The 22623-nt window shown below is 39.3% G+C and overlaps 2 protein-coding genes across 4 annotated transcripts in view; both read right to left on the bottom strand.

Annotated features, from left to right (window-relative positions):
* Positions 1–1223: 1223 nt before the first annotated feature.
* The window catches only part of LOC131998558 (uncharacterized), a 39523-nt gene continuing 18123 nt past the window's right edge, over positions 1224–22623 (bottom strand). The window contains exons 1-3 of one of the 3 annotated variants that reach the window (XM_059371008.1): positions 9838–9858; positions 9222–9524; positions 1224–2967 (exon numbers count right to left, since the gene is read on the bottom strand). In XM_059371008.1, coding sequence (XP_059226991.1) covers positions 2039–2965 — 927 coding nt within the window. In that variant the 5' untranslated portion in view covers positions 2966–2967; positions 9222–9524; positions 9838–9858 and the 3' untranslated portion in view covers positions 1224–2038. Of the gene's footprint in view, positions 2968–9221; positions 9618–9837; positions 9859–22623 lie in introns of those variants that run through there. The other 2 variants (XM_059371007.1, XM_059371006.1) reach the window with 2 other exon arrangements.
* On the bottom strand, positions 2961–9215 carry LOC131998556 (uncharacterized). Its single transcript, XM_059371005.1, has 2 exons — positions 8428–9215; positions 2961–8342 (listed from the first exon to the last, which is right to left on the bottom strand). The coding sequence occupies exon 2, from the start codon at positions 8315–8317 to the stop codon at positions 3026–3028; it is 5292 nt and encodes a 1763-aa protein (XP_059226988.1). The 5' UTR covers positions 8318–8342; positions 8428–9215; the 3' UTR covers positions 2961–3025.

Below are 22623 nucleotides of genomic sequence, written 5' to 3'. Positions count from 1 at the left end.
ACGTTTACAACTTTTCGACAGTCGAGAACCTAAAAAACCTACATACAGACCATCTCCGGTCATATCGATGGAGAATTCATAAGGGTGATCCCATCAAATCGCCAAGTACAAGTCATAAATGTTGTCCCAATTTTTGAGAAAAATGTTTCCTAATTTAAATGTTGCAGCTTCTAATTGCCGGATATTTGCAATTTTGCTTGCTCTTTGTGAGTTAAATGTAATAATTTATATCGGCTACATATTCTTGGGAATTTTTCTTCATTACTGTTCACTTTCAAAATCAAAATTTCGCAGTGGAATACGGGTATAATTTATTTATTGTGTAGATAAGCTAAACGAAAAGAAGTATACACCCAGAGAAAAGTTAGTACTAAACGTGCTCATTTTAGTACCATACGGTATTGATAATTGATAGCAAAGCAACACCGTTTGGTAAGAAATCAATTCCGCATGGTATGGGTGAAAAATAAAATGATTAGTACCGCTACGGATGCCACCGTAGGGCAGAGGTACGCATGTCCGCCTACGACGTTGAACTCCTGGCGAGATCATCAGAAAAAATTTTCAGCGAAAGAGGTGTCGCACTGCGGCACGCCGTTCGGACTCGGCTATAAAAAGGAGACCCCTTATCATTGAGCTTAAACTTGAATCGGACTGTACTCATTGATATGTGAGAAGTTTGCCCCTGTTCCTTATTGGAATGTTCCCGTACTATGCCATGTAAAACTTCTCTCCAAAGAGAGAAAAGGACACCCCTTATCATTGAGCTTAAACTTGAATCGGACTGCACTCATTGACATGTAAGAAGTTTGCCCTGTTCCTTAGTGGAATGTTCATGGGCAAAATTTGCATTTTTTACCATTTGTACTAGCCTTATTACCAAACTGGTATTGATTTCAATACTAAACTGTTATTGGTTTTAGTACCAAACCGGTATCGGTTTTATACCAAATCGTTATTGAATATTCCACCCCTTAAAGAACCAAAATAAAAAACCACTGAAAAAATTAATTTTATTTATTTCGTTTATTTAAGTTAACAATTATAAGTTATACAAAAAAGTTACAAAATATAATGTTTCACCGCCACTTACCTGTATTCTTTGTATTCAGCAATTGATTCCATACCCATTGATTCCCAGAAGTGGTTTTCATATGAATACACCAACATAGCGTCCTTTGTCACTGTTCGTGTACAAACCTTTTGTTTTTTCTTTCCAAGGAATGTACAATTGGCACTTTTAATTTTCAGTTCACAAATTTATTATGTATCAAAACGATGGGTAAGTGCAATATAGTAACAAAGGTGCAATATAATTTAGGTTAAATCAATTCGTGCAATAATAGTTTTAATAATTTTAACTTTCAACAATTTAAGCAAAAAAGGTAAGTTTTAGCAGACTAGGCAACACTTAGCAAGAATTAACAATTCAGGTAAAAATTAATTTGTCTTTTTTTGTATTTTTAACTTTTCTTTCAGATGGTACATTTGGGTGAGTATTTTTGTTCAACAGTGTAAATGGCTTCTTTAATTTTTATGTATTTATGGTTTAACATATATAAGTAGGTATAGGCATGTAAGTACACAGGCAGGTAAGTGTATAGCTTGGTAAGTATATAGGTAGGTAAGTATATAGCTTGGTAAGTATATAGGTAGATCTATTTTCTTTTTTATACACTTGGTTTCACATTCACATTTGTTCTTAATTTTCAAAAATTCTAATTCCCTTTTTTGTTGCTTTTGTTTGTTGTCACGGGGAGAGCGAACGTTTTGTTTAAGGTATCGATCACTAATAATTATTTTGACTTCTTCTTTTGTCACTGAAGCCGGCTGCTGATTGAATTCAGCAGACGGCAACAACAACCATGAGATGAAAAAACTTGTAACTAGCGGCTGCTGACACACACACATACATTGCATATGCATGCAGTGACAACCCGCTAGTTATAGTTATGTGCAAAAGTTTAGCACTACAGTGCTGAGCAAAAGTTTAGCACTATGCTAAACATCTTGCCCCCCCGTGACAAGTGTAATTCTTCTAAAATGTTAGCTTAGTGTCTAGGCATATTCCGGATGGGTCCGACAAAGACGTAGCCAAGCCGGCAAAGACATGGCCATCCCTCTGCAGTCTCGGATAGACATCCGCGCCCAATTCTAAGTCTATTGACGTGTTGGCTCTAGGGTCTGTATCAGCAAGGGTGTCTTGCGCTAAATCACGGGTCGGGTCCTCCAAAAGTGGGTCTGAGTAGGGTCGGAAAGGCAATGCATCTGTGATGAGTGCATTAATCTTAAGTGCCCAGTTGCTATTTGGGCTGCGATGCATCAATCGGAAGGTTGTAAACCTGTTGCCCTGGTATGTACACGATCGTAGTCCAAGTCGCCGGAATGTAGAATAGGCCAGCCGAGACATTGTAGATGATTGATTGATCAACGCTCGCACGGTGGCCCAAGTATCGACCCCATCCTCTGCTATTCGTACCATGGCAGTAGGCACAAAGACAAGATCCCACTTAAAGGGTGGGGATGCTGTGGGTGCAGGTCTGGCGTTGTTGGCAGGAGCAAAATCATCGGCGGGCCTCTCCATGTTTTCAAGCTGCGGTGCCCCATGCAGCAGCGTGTGATGTCGCTCCTCGCAGCGACGGCAGCCTGCGATGGACTGGCAATCAGGTGCAAGATGACTGCGCGCCAAGCAATTACGGCAATACCCCCGCCGCTCCACAGTTTCGTAACGTTGGTATGGGGTCTGGTCCCGGAATCGGCGGCATGTGCTCAGCGCATGGTCATCTTGGCAGAGACCGCAAGAGTACTGCCAGAAAGTGGGTCTTCCGCGCCGATCTACATGATCGCGGTCGCGATTTCGAGACGGATTTCGTTGGGGCCGGGGTTCCGCTCCTCGTTCGTCCCGATGACGACGCTCTTTTCCTTGAGGCCGCTCGTCTTCTGGAGGGGGCAAGTAGGCTGCCATTCCTGAAAATAAAAATTTTGGAGGAGTACTTTGTTTTTTGATTACTGGGCGAAAGCCTAGTCAGGCGGAAAAAAGTTTGACCAGTTTCGTGATGGGTCTGCTCAAGGTGCCGTGAGATGTTCTAACATCGACAACGCGTGTATTTTGATCGGATCCAGGATAAGTTTTTTCCACGCGACCCATTACCCATTCGGTTGGAGGGAATCTGTCGTCTCGGATTACAACTAGGTCATTTAGCGCGATGTTCTCTTGTGGATACTTCCACTTAGTTCTACGATGTAGTTCCTTCAAGTATTCTGACTTCCACCTTTGACAAAAATATTGCGAAATTATCTTCAGTCGTTTCCATCTATTGGCGAACGAGACATCCTGATCAGAAACATCAGGTTCCGCTGGTGCAAGAAGCGAAGTACCAATTAGAAAGTGGCCTGGGGTTAAAGGCGAGAAATCATTTGGGTCGTCGCTGGCTGGACTAAGGGGTCTAGAGTTTAAACAAGCTTCTATTCGAGTCAAAATTGTGGTTAATTCCTCGAACGTAAAGTTCATTTTTGGTATAAACTTGCGCAAGTGGGATTTAAATGATTTGACACCCGCCTCCCAAAGGCCACCCATATGAGGGGCACCCGGCGGTATGAATTTCCAAACAAGGTTTTGATAAACGTTTTGTTGGGAAGCTTGATTTTGGAGAGTTTTCAAGAAGTCTAGGCGATCCTTTTTCAGTAATTCTGAAGCGCCTACAAAGTTTTTCCCATTATCAGAATAGATGCAGGCCGGACAACCCCTGCGACCGATAAAACGTGCCAAGGCTGCTAAAAACGATTGTGTAGAAAGGTCCGTAGTTGCCTCCAAGTGTATGGCCTTTGTCGCGAAACAAACAAAAATACAAACGTATCCCTTTGTGATTACACAAGCTCGACCTGAATAGTTTTTAATGTTAAAGGGTCCAGCAAAATCAACCCCTGTATTGGTAAAGGGTCTTGAGAGTAAAGTCCGTTCGGGAGGAAGGGATGCCATTATTTGTGATTGCGCATGCTTTTTGTACAAAATACAAGTTTTACAATTATGTATTACTTTTTTGACAAGAGGCTTTAATCTGAATATCCAAAATTCAGAGCGTAAAATCCGAGTCATAAGTTGATTTCCGCCATGGAGAGTTATTCGATGGGCGAAATCTACTAGAAGTTGTGTGAGTCTTGCATCGTATGGTAACAGAATGGGATGTCTCTCGTTATAAGTTAAAACAGGACACTGTACAAGGCGCCCATTAGCCCGCATTAGTCCACTTGAGTCTATAAATGGATTAAGACCTAAGAGGCTGCTACTGGGTGAAATTCTAGATTCCTCTTGTAATTCGTGATATTCAGAGGCGAAATAATGTTTTTGGGTCACAATCAGTAGACGGCGTTTTACATCTTGAATTTCCTCAGCTGTGATCTCCAAAGATGAAATCCTGAGATGCGATCGGTTGGGCCCCGTATTACGCCAGATTCGTAAAACATAGCTAATCACCCTATAGGCGCGCGACAAAGAAGAAAACCTAACTAATGGGTCTTCAAAGGTTGAAGTAGCAAAAACCTTTATCGCTTTCGCCTCCAGGTTTGTGTCTTCAGGAACTTGATAAGTTGGCCATCTGTCTTTCGGAAACTTTAACCACTGTGGGCCATGCCACCATAAACAATACTCCTTTAAGTCTGAAGGAGTGCATCCTCTACTAGCAATGTCCGCAGGGTTGCTCTCGGAGTCTACGTGGCGCCAATTTTCATTGCCAACATTCTCTAAAATTTCTGAAACGCGGTTTCCAACGAATGTACTCCAAGCACAAGCCGGTTTCCTAAGCCACGACAAAACGATTGTGGAATCAGTCCAAAACTGGGTCTTAAAATTCATAATCTGAAGATTGTTCATGGTTGCTGAAGCTAATTTTGAGAGAAGTACTGCCCCACAAAGTTCGAGTCTCGGCAAGGAAATCTTTTTGATGGGAGCAACGCGGGTCTTTGCAGCTAATAGAAAGGTGTCGGTTTGGTGGTTGTCATGTTCCACCCTAATATACAATGCTGCACCATATGCACTTTCGGAGGCATCACAGAAACCGTGTACTTCCACTTTGGAACCAGGTGTGAAGCGTATCCACCTTGGAATTTTAACCGATTCCATTGCCTCTGAATTTTTAACAAAATTCTGCCAATTTATCAACGTTATTGACTTTAGCGTATCATCCCAGTCGATTTTGTCTAGCCATACCTGTTGCATGACTAGCTTTGCTACAACAACAATTGGGGCTAGCCACCCACAGGGGTCAAACAATTTTGCTATGGCCGATAAAACTTCTCTCTTCGTATAAGACTCTCTGATTTCTAATGCCGGTTGTGTAAAGGTGAAATAATCCCCAGAAATATTCCACCGGATGCCAAGAGTCTTTGTTGAGGAGTCTTCCGAAAGCTCCAGCCAATTTACTGGAAGAAGTTGTTCTGCCGGTAAGTCTTGTATAATCTTATGATCATTAGATGTCCATTTCATGAGCTGAAATCCAGCCGAGTTCAAGGCCGCGATCAACTCTTTTCTTGAAGTTATGGCTCCATCGATCGTGTGAGCCCCGGCTAACACGTCGTCAACATACAGATTCTCCCGAATAATCTTTGATGCAAGGGGGTATGTGTCCGTCACGTCTTCCGCAAGTTGAAGAAGTGTCCGGATTGCAAGGAAAGGTGCGCAGTTTACTCCAAATGTTACAGTCAAGAGCTCAAAATCCTCAACTGGGTCCTTTGGAGATTTTCTAAAAAGTATTCTCTGGAATTGTGTCTGACTAGGGTCGAGAAGAATCTGTCTATACATTTTTGTGACATCCGCATTAAATACGTATTTGAAGAACCTCCACTTCAAAATTTGTAAAACAAGATCTTGCTGCAGAATGGGTCCAGCAAACAAGTTATCATTTAGGCTCCTTCTGTTCGACGACGGACTTGACGCGTTGAAAACTACCCTAAGCTTTGTAGTGAGTCGGTCTGGCTTAATGACAGCATGATGCGGCAAATAGTAATTCGGAGTCTTTGTTATCTCCTGTGCCGTAATTTTCCTTATGTGTCCTAGTTCCAGATATTCCAGAATGGCATTGTCGTACTGTTCCTTGATCTCAGGTGTCTTTTGGAGCTTTCTTTCCATTCTGTAGAACTGTGCCATTGCGATATTCCTCGAGTTTCCCAACTCTTCACAATTCCTAAAAGGGAGGGTCACAATATATCTCCCATTAGAGTTGCGCCTTACAGTGTCTTTAAAGTTTTGTTCGCAAAACATGTCCTCTTCTGACCTCAAAATCTTTTTGGGGGCCTCCTCCACCTCCCAAAATCGTGTGAGTTTTCTTTCTATTGAGATGGTGTTGTGAAGAGAAACTCGGTTACCACCCGCAGCTTTCTGTGCAATGGGTCCGCCAACAATCCATCCAAAAACTGTGTTTTGTGCTAGTAGTGCACCGATTGATTTCATCGGGGACCCAATGTCAAAAATAAGGGGTCCTATGTCCATTCCAATTAGAAGATCAACCGGTTGGCTAATGTAGAATTTCGGATCTGCCAAATCTAGATTGGCAACATCTCGAAGTTGTGCTAGGTCTAAGTTATGAGGCGGTAAGTTAGAAGGAAGGGTCTTCAAGACAGGCGCCCAAACTTCTAACTCAAATCTAGGTTCTATACGAGAGCGTAAGGTGAATAGACAAGCCTTATTTGAAGTCTCAGCTACAATTTGGCTAAGTCCTGTAACGTGTACTAAGTTTCGTTTAGTTGGAAGACTCAACTTGTTTTTGAGTTTTTCCGTAATGAAAGTGGACTGCGATCCAGAGTCAATAATTGCCCTGGCATCGAATAGCTGTCCTCTAGATTCTATTTGCACTATAGCAGTAAAAAGTAAGGTTCCCCCAGGATGATGCTCACAAATTCGATTATCCTGAAGGGTCAAAGTTGCAATGTTATTCTGTTGTGTGTCTGGTGTGGACTGTATACGAGTTGTAAGAGCTGCAGCACTAGTACTAGGTTGTGCTGCATCTCTAGCTGAGTCTTGATTACAAGGTTGGTTCTCTTGTCCCTTATGTAGCATTGTATGATGTCGCAAGTTGCATTCGCGGCATGTAAACTTGCTCTTGCATTCCTTTACACCGTGATTCGTCGACAGACAATTGTAGCATAAGTGCGAAACTTTCACTACGTGAATTCTGTCATTGATATTCTTTTCAATAAATTTCGGACAATCCCTAATAAAATGTGTGGCCTTACAAATTTGGCAGCATTTTGTATTTTGGGTCCGAATTGTTGTATTTTGCTGTGTATTGCCGCTATTGTTTGTACCTGAGTTTTGTGTCTTTTGTGAAACATTGGTGTGAAAACTGTTGACGAACTTATTATTTTTGTAGTTATCTTGCCTATTATGGTTTTGCTTACTGAAAGACGGCTTAATATTCCCGACAGATTCGAGTGTCTTAAATTTGTGGGTCAGAAATTTATCAAATTCTGCCCATTTTGGAAGGATCTTGCAATCTTCCAGTGAATTCTCAAACTCCTCTAGAAATTGCCTCGGTAATTTTGCAGAACAAAGATAAATCAAAAGTGGGTCCCATCCTTTAACATCTACTCCAAGTGTCTCCAGTGTCTGTAGACTTGTGTTAACAATTCGCTGTAACTTCTGAACCGTTTGAGAGGAGTCTATTGTAACGTTTGGCAGGTTAAAAAGATTTTTTAACTGTTCGTTGACTTGCATCCTTTTGTTCTCATACCGATCAGTAAGATTGGCCCAAGCTAACAAAAACCCATCATTTGTAAGAGGAACATGACTTATTATTTCCCTTGCTTCCCCAGAGGTCTTCTGCGTAAGATGGAAGAGCTTCTCAACATTACTCAGCTTTGAGTTCTTGATGTAAATGGCACTGAACAGGTCCCTAAAGGTAGGCCATGCTGTGTACCCACCTTTAAAAGTGTCTGTGTCACAAGGTGGAAGCCTTGAAACTGGCGTGAAGTCCACATCCTGCAAAGATTCCCTCTCCTTCTTCTCTTGGTTCGCCTGATCCTTCAAAGCCATAATGTCCGCATTTAGGGCGCCTATGGCTCGCATGTAGCATTCCCGCGCGTCTTTGTAATGAGATCGAAGCTTGTTCTTATCTATGGCGGTCTCTTCCGCCGCGGTGATATGATCGCGACTGTCTAAGTACGATTTCTTGACGTTGTCCCACAATGAATCTAACTCCACCCTTAGAGCCTCAAGACTATGTATATTATCATCGGACTTTGCAGCTGCAAATGTGTTGTCGAAATCTACTAAATCGTTGACGCTATTCGCAAATCTATCGCTCTTAGACTTTGCCTTCTCCATTTTGTTTAAAATTTCTTCCTTCAAGCTTTATTTTTATCCAAACCAAAGAATGAGAAGACAAAACAAAATGTTAATCTCAGTCGGTGTATGACCACTATTCAGAAATTTACTTTTTGAAGGGTCAGATCCCGATTTCTAGGCACAAAAAATGGAAAAATTTATTCAATTTTCGCCTTGGTGGGTTAGAAGTAGGCTTTGGAAAACGTATCAGGTATTCTACTTCACAATGTACAAAAACAGAAGATGTAAAACCAGAGTGTCAGCAATCACATCAAACAATCAGAAGAATGAGTTCGGTAGAAAGGGTCACATAAACATCAATTCCAAAAATTCCGCACAGGAAACGAAAAAGGTTCCTCAGATTTGTAATCCGAAACAAAACCACAACAAAAAACGACGCCAATAAAATGTTTGATTTGGGTCACTTCACCATATAGTATAAGGCAAGTGCATACGTGGGGTCGCTATGAAATTCTTTCACGAAGTTACAAATTTTCAAAAATGAACTTTATTTTTTGTTAAAATATTTCTTTAATCTCGGCGAAATGTCCTCTTTACCAAACGACCACGATGGCGGTGTCTGTCCCAAAAAATGTTTGCGAAAAGCAATTGTGATAAGGTTAGTTCGTTTTATATAAAACCACGCAAAAGTCACAAAAAACAAATTCAAACGTGGCAACTTTAAGACAAGGGTCAAGGATTTTTACCGCAAAAATTTATGTATACGGGTCAAACAAATTTCCAATTTTAAAAACTGCACGGGTCAAACATACAAAATATACAGGGTCAAGCAAAGGGCAGGAACAATTCCATCCATACAAATGTAGGTGGAGATTTTTCTAGCAGCAACCAGTATATTTCGTTGGCTTGTCGCGCCAAAAACGAAAAACAAGCTTGTACTCACTTTGATCTCTTTGTGTCTGTGTGTATGTGTAAGAGAGTGTGTGAAGCTCCTTTGGTTGCAGTGGCTGAATTAGCGGTACTGTGGTAGCGGAGCTGTAGACTCTTCTATACTCTTCTAGAACTCTTCAATGTTCAATTTTTTGTAAATTTTGTTGTTGGGTTTTACCGAACCGTACCGCGTTTGGTTAAAGTGACTTTGAATTAATTTGTTCCGCTTTTTGCAGCACTTAAATTTCACTTGATCTTGTCTGGCTGTTGCCAGCTCAGACTCACAATGTTTTTGTTTTTGCACTTTTCACAAATTCTTGAGGTAAGTAATTTTTTACAAATTTTGCAGGAAGGTTTTTATAAAATTTGGTAAGTATCAACTCTTTCAACAAGGTAAGTAACTTTTTAACAATTTTTATATATATATATATATATATATATATATATATGTATTTTTATTTTTAGATAGAAACGTAAGTGTCACCGTTTTATGGGGTATGTATATGTATATTTTTTTTTGAACTGACTCTATATTTTTCCACACAAAAAATTAAACGCACTTGTACATTTGTTGTAAAACAAATTCACTTATTCGGCTTCGAATGGACCAAAAATGTTCGTGTACAAACCTTTTGTTTTTTCTTTCCAAGGAATGTACAATTGGCACTTTTAATTTTCAGTTCACAAATTTATTATGTATCAAAACGATGGGTAAGTGCAATATAGTAACAAAGGTGCAATATAATTTAGGTTAAATCAATTCGTGCAATAATAGTTTTAATAATTTTAACTTTCAACAATTTAAGCAAAAAAGGTAAGTTTTAGCAGACTAGGCAACACTTAGCAAGAATTAACAATTCAGGTAAAAATTAATTTGTCTTTTTTTGTATTTTTAACTTTTCTTTCAGATGGTACATTTGGGTGAGTATTTTTGTTCAACAGTGTAAATGGCTTCTTTAATTTTTATGTATTTATGGTTTAACATATATAAGTAGGTATAGGCATGTAAGTACACAGGCAGGTAAGTGTATAGCTTGGTAAGTATATAGGTAGGTAAGTATATAGCTTGGTAAGTATATAGGTAGATCTATTTTCTTTTTTATACACTTGGTTTCACATTCACATTTGTTCTTAATTTTCAAAAATTCTAATTCCCTTTTTTGTTGCTTTTGTTTGTTGTCACGGGGAGAGCGAACGTTTTGTTTAAGGTATCGATCACTAATAATTATTTTGACTTCTTCTTTTGTCACTGAAGCCGGCTGCTGATTGAATTCAGCAGACGGCAACAACAACCATGAGATGAAAAAACTTGTAACTAGCGGCTGCTGACACACACACATACATTGCATATGCATGCAGTGACAACCCGCTAGTTATAGTTATGTGCAAAAGTTTAGCACTACAGTGCTGAGCAAAAGTTTAGCACTATGCTAAACAGTCACACAAGAGACTTTTTCATGATTGTTTGAACTATTTGCATGTTCACCAATTTAAATACGTTATATGCGTTACGCATATAAAAACATTTTATTATATTAAAGCAAATATTTTATAATGGCGTCAATATTTTAAGTACCAAGCTAAACAACACTTTTGCAGCGATGACAAGACTACAAATGTGACGCCGTTAATTCATAGCAGGCTCCTTCGACTGGTATCAAATTGATCCAAATGGTATTAAAAATATTTGCAAATAACCTGAATAAAATTATACCAGACGTTATTGGCAATGTACCGTCTTTTTCTATCAGTGTATTTTGATAAAAAAAATATGTGTATTAACGAAAATTCTGGAGGGCTACAGAATTTTCTAGCTACATCAATGGTAAGGGCCCTCGACACACATTTTGAATGTGGCCCAGATCGGACTTTTTTGGTCTAGCTGCCTTTGAAACTGTGAGTTGTTTTTGGCACCTCACAACCCTTTCCTAATTTGATAGCTGTATATCGTATAGTAGTTTCTCGAATAAACTTGGTGTGTTCATAAGCAGTAATTTTGTATCGTTCAACTTAAATCCCATGTTGCCCAATCGACCTATAATTACGTTATGGGGAGTTTTCTGAGGTGTTTCCAAATTGGGATATTACCTTCATACTTTACTCCCGCCTTTGATTTGCATTCCATTTTGTCTCGGTCAACCAATATGTCCATTTGTTCTAAAGGGGTTATTTGTGACCCTCAATTTGAATATAAGAATCGCACTGTACTCCCAAAGAATTTTCACTTAACCCCTTGGGCTGTTGTCTATGGGAAAGAGACCCACGGACACTAAGCCCTAAATTTAAACATCGGATTCCCACTATACTTCTAAAGATGTCACAAAATTTGCCTACCAAAATTAAAATGACACATTATTATTGTTCTGGTTGTAAAATCAAAACGGTTCGCAATATCGACACAAAATATGAAAATATCAAAATTTGGTAGATGGGGACCATACTTGGTTTGGATATAGCAGACCATAGTAAAAGTCATTGTGCAAAATTTCAGCCAAATCGAATACGAACTGCGCCGTGTAGAGGCTCAAGAAGTCAAGATCCAAGACTAGTTGGTTAGGTTGAAAAGAGGGCGCAGATATTAATCCGCCCCATGCCACTATGAACATACAAAACTATAAAGTAACCAATAAAAAGAAAATTTTAAATTAGGAATTCCGTGCTACTTACAAAATCCTCAATTGTTTTCAATACCACTCCCCTAGGTTAGTTCATGTCTGATGTTGTGTCTACACCTAACTGCCGGTTTCTATTGGACGCGAAAGCCGGGCAATGATAAAGGAAATGCTCCAACGTTTCTTCATCTTCCCCGCATGCCCTACACACGATATCACTTGCCTTCACCGCCAAATTGTCTGCCCTTTCATTTCTCCTTACTCCGTAATGGCCCGGCACCCAAACGATACGGATTTTGTCATCCTCAGAGAAGGCGTTAATCTCCTTCTTACACTACAAGACTGTTCGTGACCTTACCTTCCTGGTTGTTATTGCCCTTAATGCAATTTTAGTCTCGGTAAAGATGTTCACACTCGACGTCCTCGCGTGAGCATCACACCACTTCACGCATTACGTGATCGACCGGATTTCCGCCTGCAGGCAGTTTTAACAGATCTCAGTCCCTGGGTTCTCAATGTAAACCCCCAGGCCCACTCTGTCCTCTAGCTTTGATCCATCCGTGTAACATGATCTTCCAGATGGCAATACTAGGGTTCCGTCAATCCAAGACTGTGTCGATGGCAGCAGTGCGTCGCACTCGACTTCAAGGTTCATCTCAGGCATCCGATCGGAAACCTCTTCCCTTCCTTCCAGGTCTCCTATCGTCGTCTCGATTATATGGTATGAGCTGCTCCCATCCTCAATCCATTCTCCCATCACCTTAAGTCTCATAGCCGCTGCCTCACACTCAAGGGGTCGGATATATAGAATAGTCTCCAGTGCTCTAGTGGGCGTGGTCCTCATCGCTCCGCCTATGCCAAGACAACATGTTCTCTGAACCTGTTGTATGGTCTTTATGTTGCACTTTTTCTCCATAGCAGTCCACCAAACTACTCAGGCGTAAGTAAGTATTGGTCTATTCACGTTCCTGTAGAGCCAGTGGACTATTCTACGATTCAAGCCCCGTTTTAAGCCTACGGCCCGTCTCCATAGTGCCCAACATCTGTGAGCCTTCTCAGTACGCTCCTCAATTTGACACTTCCAATTCAGTTTCCTGTCCAAGATCACACCTAAGTATTTGACCTTGTCAGATATCGAAATAGTCTTATTGAGGAAACGTGGTGCGTTAAACTGGCCCACCTTCGTCTTCCTCGTGAACACGCATATTTCAGTCTTCTCTGGGTAAACATTCAGACCTCTGGGTCTAGCCCAGTCAAATGCCATATGCAAGACCCTTTCGGCCCTTCTGCAAAGCTTGTTCGGATTCTTACCCCTTAGAAGTACTATAACGTCGTCTGCGTAGTAGACCGGTTCTAATTCCTCCTCAGTCAGCATCCGTAATAGGTCATTTATGGTCGTCAACCATAAGAGTGGCGATATAATGCCCCCCTGTGGAGTGCCCTGTGCGTCTTTCTTCCTTATATTAATGCAATGGGACACACAATTTATCCACCTGTTCCTTAGCATATGGTTTATCCAATCTCTAAGGACCGGGTTCACCCGCTACTGGTCTAATGATAGGATCAGTGTGTCGGTCCGCACATTGTTAAAAGCCCCCTCGATGTCAATGTATACTGCCACTGTGTACATTTTGGCATCGAAGGATTCTTCTATTTTATGCACAACCTCGTGCAGGGCAGTCTCCACCGACCTTCCCTTGCCATAGGCATACTGTTTGTATTTGACAAGTTCGCTGAATGTCCTACTGTTTATCATTGTGTCAACAATACACTCCATGGTTTTGAGTAGAAAGGACGTAAGGCTTATGGGTCTGTAGGCCTTTGGTGTCGCATGACTTGCCTTGCCGGGCTTGGGTATAAACACCACCCCTGCCTATTGCCAGGCTTTCGCAGTATATGCAAGTCCTAGGCATGCTATGAAAATGTTGGCCAGACGAGGCGCCAGATAGTCTGCCTCTTTCTGTAGTAACACCGGAAATATTCCATCAGGTCCGGGTGACTTCAATGATTTGAAGCTCTTCAAGGATTCCTTCACCATAAATTCCATTATTATAAATCATCGGCCAACCTCTTTATTCCAAGATTCCGATGTCTCCATGAGTCCCTTCGTATCCTGTGGTAAATGGGTTTTCATCAAAGCCTCAACATGTCCTCCGTTGTCTCTGCTCTCACTCCCATGTCTCTACTAAAGTTTCAGTTTGGACATGGGTTTTTGAGAGAAACTTTTTCATCTTTGCGGCGTCATTAACGCTATCGACCTGGTCACAGAAAAGATTCCAGGAGGCACGTTTTGCTGCTCCGGTAATCTTATTATATTCCTTGAGCCGTGCGTAATACACATCTCAATATACTTCCGATTTTTTACAACGTGCTCTGTTAAAAAGTCTGCGGACCTCTTTCCCAATATTGCGAATCTCCCCGGTCATCCAGGGTTTTTTTTTTTGGGCTTATTTCCTTTCCCGAAGGGGACAACTATTTTCAAAGGACCTCATCAGTGCAGTCCTAATCCTGTTGACATTGTCGTGAATGTCTTCTATGCTTGGACAATCTAAATTATCTTGCCCAAGTCTTCTTCTGAGTAGCCTTTCGAATTTTGTCCTGTTGGTTTTCAACTTATTCCGGAAGCTTATCGGATTCGGCGCTCGCCGTGCTATTCTAAACCTAATGTAGCGATGGTCAGAAAGAGAGTGTTCCATGCAGACCCTCCAATCCTGAACCTCATCGATTAAATTTTCCGAAGATATCGTCATATCTAATACCTCCTCCCTAATCCTATTAACAAAGGCCCCGCTTATTAGTGCTGGTACTACCTCACGAAATGTGGTGAGAGTTCGCATCGTACCCTATTAGCACCTCGTTTCCTGTCTGTTTTGCTTTACTCACCAGCCGTTGCAGCTCCGACGTGAGTGGCGCTGTCGGAGAGTCGAAAGGCAGATAAAGTGATGCCAGGTATGCTCCACCGTCTACTGTCTCACCACTGCTGCATCCGAGGTTGACAACTCTGGGGAAAATATATAATTCAAATTTGTATGACAAAAAACGCAGGTCCTCGGTTGAGTACCAGTGTTAGCATAATTGGTAGTTGTATGGTTCAGTCCAGAAATTGGGCTTCTTGGGAGTAGGTGATGTTCTCATCGTCTGCTCCCTGTTCTTTAGACTGCATTGACATTCCTGTCACTGCACTGCCTGATGTCATCGTTGTAGGTTCTTTGCCTAGTCTAGTCATTCGACTTTTTATAAAATCGGTAATGGTTCCATCGTCGGGTCCCTGTTCGTTAAGCTTTATTGGGTTTCCATTCCCTGTACTGCCTGATGTTTCAATACTAGTATCTTTACCTATCTTAGCCTTCCAAATCTTAAGTAAATGGGCTTCTTGACTAGTATACATGGCAGCCATACCAAAACATGGACCGATATGTCTCATTTACAATCCAAACTGACCTTTTCCTTCGAAAGTTTGCACGCATTCGACAGACGGGCAGACGGACTGACATGGCTAAATCGACTTAGAATGTCAAGATGATTAATAAGAAACATACTTTGTTGGATCTCAGTTCAATATTTATATGTGTTACAAAGCGAATGAGGAAATTAGTATACCCCGGCCGTATGAAGTTTGGCCCCAGGAAATTTCACCTCAAATCCAAAATGAAAATATGCCCAAAACAGGTGTATGGAAAAAAAACATCAAAACTTTTGGGGTCTTTTGGGACCCTTTTTCATACAGCTATTGGGGCCAATTTGGGTTTTCTTCGAATAAACCTGAAGTTTTCCAATTAAAAAAAGGGGGGGGGGGGTGGGGCGGTATGAAAATAAAATTAAGGCACATTAATTTTATTTTCATAGCCCCCATTTTGGGGCTCAAATATATTTATTTTACTACAAAAACAATAATTTGGGGTTTATTTTCTCAAATTTCTCATTAAATATCTAAATTTTAAAAGTTCGATTTTTAAATACAAAAAAAAAATCGGCCCACCGCAGCGCAAAGGTAAGCACGTCCGCCTATGACCCTGAACGAATAGGTTCGAATTTTGGCGAGAACATCCAAACAAATTTTCAGCGGCGACATTTGTGAGGAACTATGGCATTTAAAAAAATGGTCGTACTGCAGCACGCCGTTCGGACTCGGCTTTAAAAAGGAGATCCCTTACTATTAAGCTTAAACTTGAATAGGGCAGCACTCATAGATATATGAGAAGTTTGGCCCTGTAAAAGAAATGGAGTACATAATAAAGTGTCTAAAAAGTTCGAAATCTCCCGGCTTCGACGAAGTGCCAAATATTTTACTTAAATACCTTCCGATTGAAGCTATGAAGAAAATGGTATCAATCTTTAATACCTGTTTCCGTCAAAACTATTTTCCTGTGGTATCTAGGAAATCTAAAGTAATAGCCGTACAGAAACCTTCTAAACTAACATACAGTCAAATCAGTTACAGACCAATAAGTATTTTAAGTTATCTAGGGAAACCATATGAAAAGTGCATGCAATTGAGAATTAACTAACGGTAATTTTTTAACTATAATCTTTTTGGCAACATTGCTTTAAACAATTCACGCTCGTTTCCTGTTTTGTTTCACTGTCAAACATCTTCAGTTTGGTCTATAACTTAACTATGAAATGAACAATGCTTGCAAATTATTCAATTTTATTAACAAAATCCGTGCTCTGTTAAGAAAGTTCATCGCGCACTTCTTCTTCTTCAACGACGAAGCTCATTTTTCGCTCAATGGTTAAGTAAATAAGCTGAATTGTCGATTTTGGAGTGAAGATCATCCAGAAGCATTGCAAGAGCTACCAATGCATCCAGAAAAAGTCACATTTTGGTGCGGTTTATGGGCTGGTGGCATCATTGGACCGTACTTCTTCAAAGATGATGCGAATCGTAACATATATAATATAACTATGAAAACGAAATTAGTATACTCCCATCCGATGGTGTAGGGCATACAAAAAATTAATATATGTATGCAATTGCCATAAGGGGAATTGTCTTGGATGGGGTGGAGCTGCCGCTTTGGCCATTTCGCCATTTCATTTGCAACACATCAAATTATACATTTTCAACCCTATAAAATTTACATACTATGTGGTCGTTATATTGGGTTGCCCAAAAAGTAATTGCGGATTTTTTAAAAGAAAGTGAATGCATTTTTAATAAAACTTAGAATGAACTTTAATTAAATATACTTTTTTACACTTTTTTTCTAAAGCAAGCTAAAAGTAACAGCTGATAACTGACAGAAGAAAGAATGCAATTACAGAGTCACAAGCTTTGCAAAAATTTGTCAACGCCGACTATATGAAAAATCCGCAATTACTTTTTGGGCAACCATATATCTATAGACGATTTACACGTGTTAAGTTTTTTGATTGATTTGTCTAGCTTTTTTTTACTCCCATCCGATGGTGGATGGTATACGATGGTCGCATCGCCTTGACCACATAAAGAGGCTGACTTTTGAGAATCTGTGGGGAAGAGAAGTAATAGACGTCGATCACCTGCAATAACGGGGAGAAGGCACATACAGGATTGTGGTGAATCTGCACAGAAAAAATTAATAACTATGTTTAATTAAGAAATTTGTACACACTATTGAAAAGTTTATTGATTAACAATTTTGCGATTTGGATTTATAATAAGTTCAAAAATCCAATTAAAGTGGTTATTAACTCAATAAAAAATTCATTTGAAATTTGCCATTTCTTTTAAATAACGTTTTAACTGTTTAAATAAAAATAAATAATTGAAATTTTTCACATTAAAAAAAAACTTAAAAAAAGCATGAAAAATATAACTAAAAAATATTTATATTCCAAAAAAAGAAACATTGTCGATTCCATATTGAACCTCTCTTCGTTGTCGGCGACACCGTCTGTAAAGAATGTTATGAACAATAGAATTTATATATATACATATTTAAAATGAATCGTAATAAATGCCAAGCATGAAAAATATAACTAAAAAATATTTATATTCCAAAAAAAGAAACATTGTCGATTCCATATTGAACCTCTCTTCGTTATCGGCGACACCGTCTGTAAAGAATGTTATGAACAATAGAATTTATATATATACATATTTAAAATGAATCGTAATAAATGCCAATCTTAGCATTTTGTTTGGAATACCACGAAATCTAGATCCACATGTGCTATCTGCCATCCTTAGCGCCCAAGTCAATAATTAATGAGATACGAGAAGGTGATCGATAGCCTCTATAGCATGCTACTTCCAGAATGATTCCAAACGGTATTCTTAGCACGGGATATGTACTAGGAAAAGAATAAATTATTTTTATGTGTTCGAAGTAAGCATTGTTTAATTCGTTTAACAGTATACATTATTTAACAATGTATTTGGAATGCATTTTATAACTCATGCATTATAATTTATAATTATACATTATAATTTAAAAAAAAATATATATATATTTATCCCCCGAAATACATTAAATAATTTTTCTGCTAGATTTTAAAATGGAAAAAGTCTCTTTTATTATTAAATATAGCATTAAGAATTTTAAACACCATTATAACTTTGAAAAAGATTCAGGAGTTCGGTCTATATGGCCATTTCACCCATATTTGGTTGTATTTAGAAGATATATGTGGCATAGATATGAGGGCTGTAATACAATTCACTGCTTAAGATTTCACCAAATCAGGACATAGACACACCTTTTATTAGCCAAAAATGGTCAATGTGAAAAAGCCAAAAATGAGAAAGCAATTTTTAATGACGGTTTTACTTGGAAACCTCTTTTATTCTACACAACGCAAAGCAAACTTAATCTTGTGTGTTTTTCGACTCGACAAGAAGGCAACAACGGATAACGGAATTTCAAAATGAAAAAGAATCGTCACTCTCACAAACATAACATTCCGACTTTATTTTTTATATGGTATTACACTCGGTAATTAAAGAACAATTTTCGTCAAATGAAATAACATCCTTTGTTCTTTGAGATATATTATAAAATGTCAATCCTATAATGAATTATATATTATGTATTCCAAATGTAATACATTCGCCATTTTCCAATGGGGTAAACGGAAAACAATATAAACTTGGTCCATACTACAACAAATAAAAATTTATTTCATACAATTAACAAGTAAAAAGGCGTTTAGTTCGGCCGGGCCGAACTTTGGATACCCACTACCTCGGGTATATATGTAAACCACCTATCGTCATAATCCGATGAAAAATGCTTAATATATGTTTCTATAGCAGCTATATTGAAATATGGCCGGATTTGGACCTTATTCGACACGGACATTGAGTAGTCTAAAAAGTATAAGTCATTGTTCAATTTTGTAGAACAAATATTGGTTTTTTGGTTGCCATATCCAAATATAGACCGATCTGAACCAGGACGGACGTCGGACGGACGGACGTCGAAAAGCCTAACATAAATTACTGTGTCAAATTTCAGCGAAATCGGATTATAAATGTGCCTTTTATGGATCCAAGACTTTAAATCGAATGATCGGTCTATATGGCAGCTATATCCAAATCTGAACCGATCTGAGCCAAATTGAAGAGGGATGTCGAAGGGTCTTACACAACTCAATGTCCGAAATTTCAGCGAAATCCGACACTAAATGCGCCTTTTATGGGCCCAAAACCTTAAATCGAGAGATCGGTCTATATGGCAGCTATATCCAAATCAGAACCGATCTGAGCAAAATTGCAGAAAGTTTTCGAAGAGCCTAACAGAACTCACTCACCCGAATTTCGGCGAATTCAGTTAATAAATTCACCTTTTATGGGCCCAAAACCTTGAATCGAGAGAACGGTCTATATGGCAGCTATATCCAAATCTGACTAAAGAAGAATGTTAACGGGCCTAACACAACTCACTATACCAATTTTCAGCAAAATCGGATAATAAATGTGGCTTTTATGGGCCTAAGATCCTAAATCGGCGGATCGGTCTATATGGGGGCTATATCAAGATATAGTCCGGTATAGTCCATCTTCGAACTTAACCTGCTTATGAACAAAAAAAGAATTTGTGCAAAGTTTCAGCTCAATATCTCTGTTTTTATAGGCTAGCGTGATTTCAACAGTCAGACAGACGGACGGACATGGCTAGATCGTCTTAGAATTTTTCGCAGATCATGAATATATATACTTCTAGGGACGGAAATGGATATTTCGATGTGTTGCAATGCGGAATGACAAAATGGATATAGCCCCCATGACAGCCGGTTGTTCGTATCGGATTGACCCGATGGAATCCTTCATCGGCAAGGGCTGCCGCCTCGGTGTACAACACATTGCTACAACAACAACAACAAAATGGATATACCCCCTCCTTGGTATATGTTCAACCAATCACTTGCCGTGATACAAAATATATCGAATTTCTATATCAAATATAATTAATGCAATCTACAACTTGTTTAAAAAGATTGTGGCAACAAAAAAGCACGGCTTCAGCAAGACTAATAAACTTTTATTCGAAGCACCCAACGAGAATTATTATAATTACAACGACAAACTTCATCAACCAGGTACTTGAAATACACGATAAACAATATCATAATGAGAATATACGGAACATTAGATATATATGAAAATAGAATGCATTTCCTGTTTAAACGATTAATAATTTGGTAAAGCGCCACGAGAATTTGTAGAAATAAGGACACGGCTATAGAGAAAACTAACAAATCAATTACATTCATACCAGGGCTATCTGAGAGATTTCCCAGTCAAATCTCTACAACCGCGACAAAATTCAACCATCGAACGGAACAAGCAATACGACAACTATTGGGTTGCCTAAAAGGTAATTGCGGATTTTTGAAAAGAAAGTAAATGCATTTTTAATAAAACTTAGAATGAACTTTAATCAAATATATAATTGCCATTTTGTTCGATAACCTTTTGCCATCTTCCTGGCAAATTTAGTATTCCACGCTCATAGAACTTCTGGCCTTTATCTGGAAAAAAATGAACCAAGTGCGATTTTATAGCCTCATCATTGCCGAAAGTTTTACTATTTAAGGAGTTCTGCAAAGATCGAAATAAATGGTAGTCTGATGGTGCAAGGTCAGGGCTATATGGTGGATGCATCAAAAGTTCCCAAAGATGTGTGCGGTCTAGCGTTGTCCTGGTGGAATATGACACCTTAACGATTGAACAATTCTGGTCGCTTCTCCTTGATGGCTGTATTCAATTTGTCCAATTGTTGACAGTAAACATCCGAATTAATCGTTTGGTTCCTTGGAAGCAGCTCAAAATATACCATACCCTTCCAATCCCACCAAACAGACCTTCTTTTGGTGGATATCAGCCTTTTAAGTGGTTTGTGCTGGTTCACCATGCTTGGACCATGATCGTTTTCGACTAACGTTATTGTAAACAATCTATTTTTCATCTCCAGTTATGATTCGTTTTAAAAACGGATCGAATTCATTGCGTTTAAGGTGCATATAGGTGAATAAGTTGCACAAGCGTTGATTCGATTTGTTAAATGAATTTCTTTTAATACATGTGGTACCCAAATATCAAGCTTTTTCACCAGTTCAAGACTTTTTATGTGATAATGAACGGTTGATTTTGGTATAATTAACTTCTCTCCTATCTCACGCTTAGTTACATGACGATCCAATTCGATTAATGCTTAAAATTTGCTTAAAATTTGTCAACGCCGACTATATGAAAAATCAGCAATTACTTTTTGAGCAACCCAATATTTGGTACGACGAAATCAAAAATCGCAAAAAAGGGCAAGGTGAATGTAGTCTTTAAAATAAATTGTATAGGAGATGGAATCCATTCATCGAAAGCTGATGACAAGATTATCGAGACACAAATCAAATATCAAAGTAGTACATAAACCTACTGAGTTAAAAACGACACTAGCAATGCACTGTTCACTCACCGTGCACAAGCTCAACTTTGACGATGTCGAGATACGCAAGAGAGTAACTACTGCAGTCGGATTACATTGGAAATGTTACACATTATTGGACAACCCATTGGGAAGAGACTAAACTGCAAAGCACACAAGGATAAATGCTGACAAATCTATAACAACGACCCACCCCCTTACCCTAATTTTCATTTCAGAATCGCCAGATCTCGGAGATGGGTAGTGCGATTTAAGCGAAATTTTGTGTGCTCCCATATAGTACCCTTAAAAAAAATTGGTATCCTAATTTCGGATAGGGTACCTAGGGGGGCTGCCCCACCCTAAAACCTACCAAACATATATTTAGGCCAATCACGACAATATGGGACTCGAATGAAAGGTATTTAGGATAAGAAAACGTATCTGATATCCAATTGTCGGACCAAGTGCTAGGGGGACCACCCCAACCCCCAAAACACCCCTAAATCGGACATACGAATCTGATAACCAAATGTGGGACCACGTTTCTGGTGGTCCACCCCTTCCCCAAAACACCCCCCAAACTGGACTTATTTACCGACCATGGGAATATGGGGCTTAAATAAAAGGTATTTGAATGTAGAATACGAATCTGATATCCAAATATGGGCCCAAGTGTTTGGGGGCCACCTCTCACCAAAAACATCCCCAAAGGGGACAAATTTACGACCATCGCAATATGGGGCTCAAATGAAATGTCTTTGGAAGTAAAGCACGAATTTGATATCAATATTCGGGAAAAGTGTCTATGGGACCACCTCACCCCCACAACACCATCCAAATAGTAAGTATTTTCTGACTATTGCAATATGAGGCTGAAATAAGAGGGTTTTTAGAGTTAAACACGAATCCGATATATATTTTCAAGGCCAACTCACTGAGTGGCCGCCCA

This window comes from Stomoxys calcitrans, chromosome 1, assembly GCF_963082655.1.
Source record: "Stomoxys calcitrans chromosome 1, idStoCalc2.1, whole genome shotgun sequence".
In the NCBI taxonomy this organism is placed as follows: Eukaryota; Metazoa; Arthropoda; class Insecta; order Diptera; family Muscidae; genus Stomoxys; species Stomoxys calcitrans.
The sequence above is the reverse complement of the archived record's forward strand: the minus strand, read 5'-3'. Positions and strand labels throughout refer to the sequence as shown.